At 41.8% G+C, this 12556-nt stretch overlaps 1 protein-coding gene across 14 annotated transcripts in view; it reads left to right on the top strand.

Moving 5' to 3' along the window:
• wnk1b (WNK lysine deficient protein kinase 1b) overlaps positions 1 to 12556 on the top strand; it is a 90767-nt gene that overhangs the window by 38342 nt on the left and 39869 nt on the right. For all 14 annotated transcript variants that reach the window (XM_005927218.2, XM_042222958.1, XM_042222959.1 and 11 more), the window contains exons 3-5: positions 5268 to 5440; positions 10066 to 10286; positions 11035 to 11192. In XM_005927218.2, the coding sequence (XP_005927280.1) occupies positions 5268 to 5440; positions 10066 to 10286; positions 11035 to 11192 (552 nt within the window). The remainder of the gene's footprint in view (positions 1 to 5267; positions 5441 to 10065; positions 10287 to 11034; positions 11193 to 12556) is intronic.

The following is a 12556-nucleotide window of genomic DNA, read 5'->3' as shown; positions in this document are numbered from 1 at the left end:
TTAGTGTTTTAGTTTTTTTGGTCTTATTTTGCAACATTAAACTGGTGTAATATTTGATATTCACTCAGTGAACATCAGTATACCATTGATAAAATCCTAACCATGTATAATAATGTACTTTTTCATTTTACAGTTGCATCTTTATCATTTTGCTGATGAATTCTACATTTTCCTGTAGTTTTCTACAGAAATGACGGTTTCCTATGATTACAGAGAGGTTGATTGGACAGCCTTGTGCCCTGTCTGTTTTAGTTTTTGAAAGCATTGCTGGCCACTCACAAGCGCACACCATAAACGCACACACACTAAAAATCTTGGTGTCCTGCAGGTATTTTTCCTCTGAATCAGGAACAGATTTTTCTTTAAATCACTGGGAAATACCCTGATCTCAATTCCCTGTAACACCTGGTAGGATCAGAAACTTTAACAGATATGTAACAAGTCTTGGCTGGTGAAACAGTTGAAGTTCCTGATGGTTTAGCATTTTCCCAGCCAATTAAACTGTCAGAACAGTGTCTTTCCCTTCTTTTCCTTATGTTTGTGTCCTTTTCATTAAAAATAAAAACTTAATAAAATTGCTGTTATATAATGTAAAGCCTGAGAAACAGTTCTCATCACGTAATCGTGTAATCATTTACGCTATATTTAGGCATCTGTTGTCCCCATGGGGATTAGCCACTTAAACAATGTCCTGTAAGTTTGAAGAAGATACCACAAAGTCACGTCGTGCTTTCCTGGCTTTCGCGTTGTTTTCTTGTTCGGTCCATCTGGTGCTGCTGGTGTTGATCTCCTGTCGGGGTGCAACAGACCAGAGAGGAGCATATCACATGATCATAGTGTTAAAGCACAGAGGGATGTCCAGACTAAATTAGCCGATCAGAGGGTATCAGCTTGCAGCATCTCTGCAGGAAACTGCTTAATACTGTAACACTGCAGGTTGTGTTTCTGCCAGCCTGTCTGGACTGCCTTGGCTGTATGTGAGTGCATGTGCTGTGCAAATAGGGCAGGCATACTTAGTGCTGTCACCTTATGCAGGGATGTGTATACGTGGCTTCTTTCAAGTTGTCAGATAGGCTAAGGGAACACAGTAAGATTACAATGCAGGGATTAGAGGGTGAGAAGTCCTTATGTTAAAAAGACCTGTACGTGTGTGTGTGTGTGAGTGTCAGATAAGAGGCTGCTGATTCCAGCGTGGAGGCGTGTCTCGCTTAAATGCGCGTGTATGAGAATGAGAGAGAGAGATGTGGGTTTGAATGAAAAGTGAGGATATTTTTGAGTCTGGCAAACTCGAGTCTCATGATGTTTTGAAGCATGGAGAGAAAAGAAGGGATAAAGAGAGAGAGGGAGAGAGAAAACATCCATCCCCAACAACGTGACTAATGTGTCCCGGATCAAATTTATTCCTTAAATACCCGCATCCTACCACCAGCTTTGTTTTATTTTAAACGTGCTCTTCTTTTAGATATAAATCCACTGTCTCTGAGTAGAGTGCTGGAGCCACTACTACTATGTGCATCAGAGATGTGTGTGTGTGTGTGTGTCCATTTATACACTAGAACGAAGAAGGAAACATTAATAATGGATTAGCAGCCCCATTAGACTTGCTGTCTGCTTTCTCAGGCCCATGTCTGCGGACACAAATGCGCACACATGCACTTGTGTTTTCATTACTTGAGAGAACATCGTGTTGACTTGGATGCATTTCCTGCAGACTAACTGTAACAATAACCATAGCGCCCTAAACCTGACCTTGAACCAAATCTTCACCTTATGCAGCACATGTTACATGTAACACACTTGCTTATAATCTGACTGTTTTTGCACATTTACTCGTGAGAAATGCGAGTACACACACAGTGAGTGCATGAATGAGTGATTAAGTCAACGACTGAGTAAATCTTCTAATGCCCAGAGGGAGGTGTCTTAGCAGAGATATGAGTGGTCAGGGTCTTTTCTAAGTGCTGCTGGGAAATGGAATGCTGGCTTCCAGGCAGTCAGGTGACCTACAGCCATGGTGAGCGTGGAGTCATGTGATCATAATAGGAAAGAGATAATAGAAGAGCGAGGGGGTACAGTCAGCACTCACATGGATGTTTTGTGTGTCGATTGCTAATGGGCTATCGCTGGGCGAATGGTTGCTGCAGGATAAAGGGATAAGATGTTACAGGCCATAAAACACTCACACCCTCCCTGACACACATTAATGCACTTCAGAAACACACTAAACCTTTCCGACACCCCCCTCTCCTCTCTCTCTCTCACTCTCGAAGTCATATGATATAGATGAGGCCCTGGGTTATACAATATGACAGTATGAGATCATCACCTCAGAGATTGTCCTAATCTCTGAAGGAGCTCACAAGATTTTCTAATAGCTTTATAACATTTCCGAACGCTTGCTCATTGTGACCGAGCAGCGGCGAACTGTTTGAGCGGCTGTTTGTTTGTCAAAGCTGGTGGTCTAAACGGTGATAGTTTTTTTTATTTCTTTATGAAAAATATTCCCATGTACACACAATTTAACTGACTTCAGAACCTCAATCATTATAAAATAAATTACTACTCAAACTGGGGGTTTAGTAGTCGTGTTATTGAGAAATTCATTTAAGAACCTGAAGGTACCGCAAGTGGAGATTTATTCTTTTAGAAACACACAAAAGGAACGAAGAAAATTCCCCCTCACATTTACACACAAGTGCTTGAAATGATCAAATATTGCATAAAAGGTATTTTTATGGTGATTTAACATCATAAAATCTAAATTAGTTTATCTAAAATACCATACAGCACTTCTTTTTCTACTTATTGGATTTAAAAGTTTCCATCTGTCCACTTAAATTTTCAGGAATTTTTCCGGTGCGCCACTGTGTCCAAGGTTTTTTGGGGTGGTTTATGGGGCTGTTATCAAATCAGACTGTGTACTGGAGCTTTAAAACCATTTGAATGATTGATGGCAAGTGTCTCGTCTGTCTCAGATGATTTTGCTAATGCACTGGATGTTTTGTGTTGGGTCGGATTCATATTCAAATAGAGTACTAAAATAAAACAATACAAAGCTTAAAAGAAGAAGAAGAGCAGATTAACAGCATTTTATGAAAGACAGCGTTGATGTTTTGGACTGAAAAAATAAAAGAGTTGAATGATGTGCCCTCATTGGACCTCTTTTTAAAAAGTGGTTGCCTTGGCGATAATCCCTGTAACATTATGGGAGTAGGTGTCTAAGCTCTGAAGTCTATAGCCTCTAAACCACTGCCTTCTCTTATATTTTTAGACTGTATACTGTTGTGTCTGCACCTCGATGGAGACGCAGCCCTGTGTGTCAATCCTGCTGCTCTTTCTGTGCTCATCTGTAAACCAATCTGTCAGTTCACTTTCCCATAATTTCATCCTCTAAAAGGGTCACCGACGTTATGAAACGACCTGGATGTGTCACGACTTCCTGTCAAAGCACGCATTTCTTTTTGTCCCACGTTAATTGGAGCACCTCTTTCATATTTGTTTTAATCCTTTTCCCAAATCTGGCTCAACTTGCTTGTAACTGCCAGACTTAATAATTTAGAGAAATTTTGACTTTTTTTTGGGCCTAAATCCTGTGAGTACTGAGGTGTTGTCACCTTATTTTATCGTCGTCAGGCAGCCGTGATTTTGTTTATTTTTGGGGAGCGATGTGCTGAATGTGTCAAATATGGTTCGACACAGAGCTGGTGAAGAGCGGTTCAAAACACATGCAGACAAAAGCAAATAATCACACAGATATTAAGCTTACCATTAGACATTCCCACTAAAATTGATAAACAAGCCTAGCACAATTTACTAAATAATATACTCCTTTAAATTGCAACAATTTAGTTTAGTTTTATTTTGTGAATATGGATTTGGCACTTTCTGTGGTGAGGTGAAAACCCTAGCAGTCAGACGATCCTCTATGAGCAATGAGTTGGTGACAGTGGGGTGGAAGAACTCCCCCTTTAACAGGAAGTGACCTCCAGGATGACAGGAAGAGCCCAAAGAAGACAATAACAACAAAAAGACAGCACAGAGTGATCGTTCACTTGTTTATTAGTAGGATTTTCCTGACATATTTGTCAGTGTACAAACGCACAAACGCGGGCATGCTGAAAATTTTTTACAGCAGGTCCCCTGCTAACATTGACTTTTGCATTTTTATTGAGGTATCAGTGGTTGAGCTGGAATTCCTGTTAAAATGTGTGGAGGATGTTTCTGAGAAGCCAGTATTCCACAGGAGGGAGGAATGCAGACTGTGGCTTTTTTTTTTTTCTCAGCTTGTTTTGGTCAACCTCCTACTGGGAGGCTGCTACCACTTCAGGTAAAGACAGCTGAAGCTTGGTGCAAGCGCTGGAGACTGCAATTCCCATTGAGAATAACAATAATGACGTAGGTGGTGGAAGCCGAGGATTTGATGTGTGTTCATTATCAAGAAGCCATTTACTGCAGCAGTTGAGTCCATTTTCACTTAGATAGCGATCGGGGGGGGGTTAGCGTCTTATGATTTTCTGGTTCTGGATTTTCAGACAATGAACTTCTCTTTAAATCATCCTCTAACCCTAACAGTTTTATATTTCCCAATAAAATAGTCACCCGAGTAGCTTGTCAATTGGTTGAACACTGACTAATTTTGTAAATGTAGGACTGCTGGCAAAATTTCATGAACACATAAATGCAACACAGGTGTGAATATTAGCCTTTGGTTTGAAACAGAGTGCTTCACCAATAAATATCGCACAGCTCAGGTCAAAAGAAGATCGAGTGTAGAGCTGTTCGTCACTCTGTCTAATGGATTTTTGTGGAGTCTTTGAGTTAAGATGAAAGGACACTTCTCTTTTATCCCTGTCCTTTACTAGTGTAATGCAGAAAGGTTTTCGGATAGTATCAGGTTTCCCCCCCGTTTCATCTGCACTTGTATTTCAGTACAGTATGTTCAGCTGCTGTTCATCAGTGTAAAAGATTATTGTTATCAGTTTCTCTGAGCTTATATGGAGTCATGTTTCATAGGAATTGTCATTCTCCTCCCCTCCCATTTTCGTTTCTGCGTAATCTCTTTGTTCTCTTCTGATTAGCTCTCCTCTCCAGCCCTCGAGCCTCTTCCCGACTTGATTTGATTGTAATTGCACATGCTGTAATAATGTTGTACTACTGACACAGCATTAATTTAGGAAAAACATTCCCTCCCTTCTCATTCACGTTGTAACGTTTCTCTCGGTTTTTGTGTACACGTGACCAAGTTTCCCTTTCTGTCCCGTTTGCAGGATCGTAAACTGTCCAAGTCCGAGCGTCAGCGGTTCAAAGAGGAGGCCGGCATGCTGAAGGGTCTCCAGCATCCTAACATTGTCCGCTTCTATGACTCCTGGGAGGGTCCCTGCAAAGGAAAGAAATGCATTGTTCTCGTCACTGAGCTCATGACATCTGGCACGCTAAAAACGTGAGTATATGAGGGATAGAATTTATTTTCCAACATGTTAATTTGCTGACTTTTAAGATTAAGAAGCTGTGCAGGAATCTTCTGAGAAGCCAGATATTAGGACACCAGACCCATGTGCATGAACTGAAAACTATAGCTGTGACTGAAAGGTGTGAACTGCGTGATGTTAACACCCACACTTACAGTAGAGTCCATTCTGACATTTTTCTCTTGAAGAGCACTGTCAGCACAGATGATGACTCACCTCCAGTCTTTCATTGAAATGTAAAACACACACGTGTCGTCCTCTTTGCTATTAAACTGATCTGCAGTCTTTCTCTCTTTTCATATGTTCAAATGGCCTTTCACAGTACTGTTAAAAGCACCTCACATCCTGATGTTTCAGTGCTGATTGCAGCTGTGAGTCAGCCAGCCTGCCTGTGTTAAGTACGGTATTTATGTCACTTACATCACCACAAAGGGTGAAATGACGCAGAATCATCAAAACTTTGATGCAGTTTTTGAGTTTTTATTTATTTATCTTTTTGGACACCAAACAGTTGAATAAAACTGCTGCGGTCCCATTCGTGTCACCGAAAATGTCTCGATCTTATCAGGGCAAAAGACATGACACATGTTGGGATCCTGTGAGGTTGCACTTTCAGCCTGGGGGCCTCTGTGAGTCTGATTGGGATTTGAGAAGTTTGAGGGTGTGTCAACACTGTTATGTTCATCAACGTGTTTGGAGTAATTTTCAGCGTACATATGTGACAAACTGTACGTCGATGGCCTGCCAGCTCAACGGGCAGTTGTCAGTGTCTGCCTCTCAGACTGTCACCCCACATGCCGTGACTGAATGCCAGCCTCTTTGCCGATTAGAATAGATGTGCATCTGTGTTTGTCAATGCTATTGTTGAGCTCCTGACACAACAGAAGGCTAAACGTGGGGTGACACAGCCTGCGTCACACAGTACATCATGCGACACTGGCCCACCTGCCAGCTGCTGCTTCTGCTGCACATTCCTCTCATTCCCGACATCATTCAGGAGTGACACTGGTCATCGTCCACTTAGTTTAGGTTAAAGTGACAGAGAGGGAGACAGAAGACTACAGTGTGAGAGAGTTATGCGCAAATATTCTGATGAATAGACAAACGGATACTTAGACGTACAGTTTGAAAGCCGCTCGGTAGAGTGACAAACCTGTGAGCAAAGCACTAACAGCACTAACAAGGACCGTAGCGCCCTCCACTGGAGGACTACAAAAATTTCATACTTTTTTTTTTTTAACAGAGAAGCTGCGCAGACACGCTCAGTCCTCTGCATACACCACAGAATAAACACACATTTAGCAAATATAGTTTTCTATTTTCCAACTTTTTTTGGAACTCCCCACTACCTACTGAGTGAGAAAGGAAAAAAGAGAGAGAAGACGAGCTGTATCCTTTTTCTTCTTTTTGAATTTTACATGATTAAATTAAATATTCAGAAAAGACCTCAGTCAGAAAATCCAAAAAACTGCTTGGATCCAGAAGTGTGTGCCAAACAACTATAATATACTCAAAGTAGTAACAAGCAGTGCATTGAACTCTTATAGATACATGATGCATACGTGATATCAGGATTGCAATTCTGGTTACTTTTATTTTCCATTAATGTGTTTTTATGCACATATTGAAACAAAGACGCAACATCGTGTTTACCAGAAGACACTCCCATTTGAAAAACTGGAACCAGTGAGGGGAAAAAAATACTTGCAAAAGAATAATTTCATATCAAAATTGTTGCTGATTAACTTTTTGTTGATCGACACAACAAGGTTTCTTTGTTTAAGACTATATGGAGCGGATGGATGTGCCCTTATGAAGAGGATCAAGGCATCCGAGGGGTTTGGCCGTCATCCAGAAAAATACTCAGAAAGGAGACGGACCGCTGCACGCTGAAGAGATGGAAAAAGAAAGGGAGATGATGGGAGGGTGGGGGCGATAGGGGAGGAAGATAGGATGGAAATACTTGCCACCATGGAGTGCCCTTATCTGTGTGCATCTGTGTGTGTAAGAAATGTTTATACTGCTGTCATCTTTCTGTTTTGTAAAGGTTTATTTTCGGAAGAATACTTGTCTGTTCACAAATAATAAAAACTGTATTCACTGCTCGTGAGAGCCGCACGTTCATGTATCTACAAGTGCTAATTTGCGTGCTTGGAAACATAGCGTGGCTGAGTGAGTGTGCAAGCTCGATCGATGCTTTGTTGCGGCGTCACTCTGCATGCCACAGCATTTTCCCTGTCTTTCAACGCTGTTCTGACTTCAGAACGACAAAAGAAAGAAAGCAGAAGGGATGGGCGAGGAGGGGACTTAGGTAAGGGGGAAGAAGAGGATAAGGCGTGTGGCTTCTTAAGAGAGACATCAGAGGTAGCAGGAGAGATGCGGTATGATAGAGAGAACTTAAGTTATTCACATGCACATTTTAAGGTTTGTTCACTTTAATAGTCCCTAAAATGATTATTTATGCTCTGCACACTGAAAGCCATCTCCCTGTGAAAAACAAATTGAATTTACCCAGATTTTTAAGGCTTTTAATGACAAACCATAGAAAAGCGGTTAGAGGATTAAAATAAGAGGCATATAGAAGACTTTGATTGTTAAAAATTAGGGTAAAGACTTTACTATATAGCAGAATAGCTGAATTAAAGTTGTTTTTTAATAATTAGCCATCTATCTGTTCACCCATCTATCCGGTTCACAGGGGGGTGGAGTCTATCCCAGCTGTCGTGAGACAGGATGCACCTTGGGAAGATTTAGTCAGTCTATCAAAGGGCTAACATAGGAGAGACAGACAAAGATTCACACTCATATTCACACCTACAGCCAATTTATAAGCACATATGTAACCAGCATGTCTTTGGACTGTGGGAGGAAGCTGGAGAACCTGAAGGGAATCCACACAAGCACAGGGAGAACATGCAAACTCCACAAAGAAAGGCCCCAGGCAGCCTCAGGAATGCATGCAGGATTTTAGAAAGAAGTATAGGATGCAAATATCCAGTGTTTTTCTCTGGGAAGAAGTTGAGTAGAGGTATAAAGTGGCACCAAATGGAAATGTTCAGTTAAGCCCAGCACTCAGTGAGTGTACTTTCCATTGCTCGTTAATGGATGCTTTCTGCTCCGTCAAAGATACTGGGTCACAGCTAAAAGTTGTTGAGCCTCTGTGGCTGTAACACAGCAGTCTGGATGTGGCTTAAGCACACCGCTCTATTATGGTGTAATGCTCACACGGTGTTATGTGAGAATTACTTGTCAGTTAGGACAGAGTTGCAGGTGCTGAATTATTAGAGCAGCCAGTGACACCGTGGAGCTGACGGTAATGCTGGAGTCAGACTTATTGATGTCGCTCTGCATCGGGTCAGCTGTCTGGAAGCGGAGCTGGAAGAGGGCATTGCTGGCTGAGACAGAAACATTGTTTGCAGAGTCAGTCTATAGTTCAGTCAGCTGCCTGCTATTCACCAGATCCATGGGGACATTTCTGAGCTAAGCTTGGATATTGAATTAAATACACTAATTAGATCAAAGCCACGATTACTTAGCTCCTCTGCCTGCTTTAAGGCTGTGAAATTAGCACACCATGAAGAAGACTCACGGGGCGGTTGATCTCAGGAGTACGCCCTACCTACTGTGCTCATTGGTCACATTTGGCACAATACCAAGAAGAGGAAGACGCACATTTCTCTGTAGAGTTGAATTGATTTTCAGTCAGCTAATCAAGACAGACAAATGTTTTCTGAGTGAGTTCTTAGAGCTCTTGGAAATAACAAGAACTGCCTCTGATTTAATCAAAAACAAAATCAATCAAGTGCAGTGCTTTGCTAAGAATAGGAGAAATGTTCAGTCTAGATTCACAGTACTTTGCTGTTTTGTTGTAACATTCCTGTGGAATTTCCTCTCATTTTCCTCGCACATTCCAAAGACTTACAAACCAGGTGGATCGACTCAATCCCCCACAGGTGTGGATCTGAGTTGGATCTATGATGGCCTGGCAACCTGTCAAAGGGTGTTTCCCTGCTTTCCGCAGGGTGTTCACTGGGATGTGTTCCAAGTTTAGTGAAGAGAGAGAAAAAAGAACTGATGCAGAAGTAGATCTGGCTGAATTATAAGCAACGTAAGATACAATCCCGATTCATAGAAGCCGGTGCAGGCACATGTTGCATGTATGGGACAGTAGTCGAAACCTTTTGATTGCTGTGTACAGTTGCCTTCGGAGAAAACAAGTAAATAACAATCTGCTGAATAAAGACAGAGATTATCAGTGCTGGCTGCTCATTGACTCTACAGATGCTTTCAGACATTTCTGTGCAGCACTACATGTTTCTGCTTTTTTACTCCCTTATTCGGTCCTTGCATAGCTGTGTCTTTCATAGTTTTTTATGCAGAGTAGAGCAGCTGCATTAAAAAAAGTGATTTTCTGTAGCTTTTGGTTTTACACAGTGTGATATTCTGAGAGGCCATATGCTGGCAGCTAGCGTGCCGGGACAAAGGCCACTTGAACAAGATACAAGAGCTGAATCTCCTCCTGTGTGCATAATCATGACCACTTTCTCTTGCTTTGCAAAACACACAGTTTCTTATGTGAGATTTCTTTGTCCTGCAGCTACCTGAAGCGATTCAAGGTGATGAAAATCAAAGTTCTGCGTTCATGGTGCAGACAGATCCTGAAAGGCCTTCACTTCCTGCACACCAGAGCGCCACCCATCATTCACAGAGACCTGAAATGCGACAACATCTTTATCACAGGGCCCACGGGCTCGGTGAAGATAGGGGACCTGGGGTTGGCCACGCTGAAGAGAGCCTCTTTTGCCAAGAGCGTCATAGGTAGGACGGTGCATACGCAGCATCCCAAATTCTCAGAAATGCTAAGACACAAAAATGTGGTTTGCGAAGGCTGCGAAACTGAAATAACTGGGATCTTTTATTTGAGCTCGCTGCGGCGATAATAACCACTTTACATGCATAGGCACATTATGTACACGCCCACTGTAGATAAATTTTACTACTTGAAAAATGTCTGGTTGTTAAAGCGAACCGCAGGCATGTGAAAAGTGATACGGCTTCCGAAGAAACTGTTAGTAAGTTGGGATTCAGTTGTCTGGAAATGTAACCGTTACAAACACATAAACCGAAAGTGCACCGCACTCGGACAATGTTTATGACACATACTTTGAGTCTGCAGTTTTCCCTCGTAATAACCTGGGTACCTTTCAGTAGTTTTGTTGTACAGCTGACCACAGGTATTCAAGCTCTGCTCGCACCAAGTACGTAAATATACACTCTTCTCTGCACTTGAGACAAGAATGAGAAGCTCAGTAAATCTCACTGCTTCTTTGTAGCAATTAGGCAAACCTCAAGTATTCAGGCTTCACTTCCACAAACTGAGTCTGTGGCAGCACTAAGTGGATGCAGGTTTGAAATTTTAGCCCTTTTATTTCCAGCTGGAGTTTATTAGATTTCAATCTCTGATTTTATGTTTTATCATTTTTACAGTATTTGTACATCATGGTGTGCAAGTTAGGAGCATGTCCTAGCATAACATACATGTTTTTCTCCACTTTCTAATCACCAGGTACACCAGAGTTTATGGCTCCAGAGATGTATGAGGAAAAGTATGATGAATCTGTAGACGTCTATGCTTTTGGGATGTGTATGCTGGAGATGGCTACCTCAGAGTACCCCTACTCCGAATGCCAAAACGCTGCCCAGATCTACAGACGAGTTACTAGTGTAAGTATGCATTCTCTGCTCAGTCTGTACCTGCAGGTGCATCAGCTGAGAGTGGTAGGAAACCAGTTGGTCCCATTTATGTTGTATCCAACAGTCTCGTTTGTTGTTTTTGCCTCTTGTCTCTATTTTCCGCTGTGAGCCACTCCTCCTCACCCTTGTTTACTGACTGTATTAACAAGTTTGGCATGAGCTGCAGAAGATCCAGTCATATGATTGTGTTTTTGCCCTGATTAGTCTTATGCTTTTGCTTATGCTCTCTCCCTCTCACACTACATTGCAGTTTGTCTTGCGAAGGGATAAAAGCGAACGGAAAGCACTTTTCCCAAACGCAAATCTGAAATCGATAGTCAGTCTATAGTTATTTTAGACGAATTGACACTTATTGAGAAGCTTTTATTCCACTTAGTGTAATGCAGTATAATTAATTCAACTGTCCCATAAACACTAACGCTGTGAGCCGAGCTGGGGAGAGTACAGTTCACCTCCATAAATGTCAGCAAAAGCAGTGAGAGTGACACACTGCGCTGAAATGAAACAGTGCATGAGAATAACGTATTTTTATCGCCCGCCTGAGGGAATAGGCCACACCCCCAACGGGGAGGTAGTGGGAACACTGGTAGCACTCTGGGGCGTTTTTGAGGTTTCATTTAATCAATTGTCAGGTTTAAACAAAGGTTCTGTGTTTACTCTTTACTCTGTCCACTTCCAGGTAATATTGGAAGTGGACACAAAAGAGATTTTTAGTTGAAAATACAATGAATGACAAAAAAGTGATTTCTTTAGTCGGGGGGGAGCCCTAGGCCTCAAGGTCCTGCAGGTTTTAGATGTGGCCTTGATCCAACACAGCTGAAGTTCTCCAGAGGCCTGATAATGAACTAATCATTTGATTCAGGTGACCCAGGGTGAGATCTAAAACCTGCAGGACACCGGCCCTTGAGGCCTCGAGTTCCCCGCCCCTGCTTTAGTCTAATAAAAGATTAATTTGGTTTTGAAATGACAAATTTAAGAAGAAAAAATATTTCCAGTAATGAAATTTTCTGCGTAATGAAAGTAATAACATGGGTTTTATGTTGTCTGGTGAGTTTAGTTATTTGTTGAGTTATTGAAAATGTCTTCTGATTGCCACAAATTACATTTCAAAAAATGTACTGGCACAAACTCCTACTTTTTTCTTTTCTTCGTCTGGCATCATCCCATCCAGTCAGATTTTATAAGATTTCTCAGATTTGTTGATGTCTCTCCTTTTCTAAAATTTAGTTGACAGTTGGCTGGAGAGACAGACAATAAAGCAAATGCAGAGAGGACCAGATGCAGGCTGTTTTAAGCCTAGTGCTGCTGAGGTCATCACCCCAGCACACACACAC

Source organism: Haplochromis burtoni, unplaced genomic scaffold (genome assembly GCF_018398535.1).
Source record: "Haplochromis burtoni strain Fernald_Lab_line unplaced genomic scaffold, NCSU_Asbu1 Contig_98, whole genome shotgun sequence".
NCBI classification, from domain to species: Eukaryota; Metazoa; Chordata; class Actinopteri; order Cichliformes; family Cichlidae; genus Haplochromis; species Haplochromis burtoni.
This window is presented reverse-complemented; position numbering and strand designations above follow the sequence as displayed.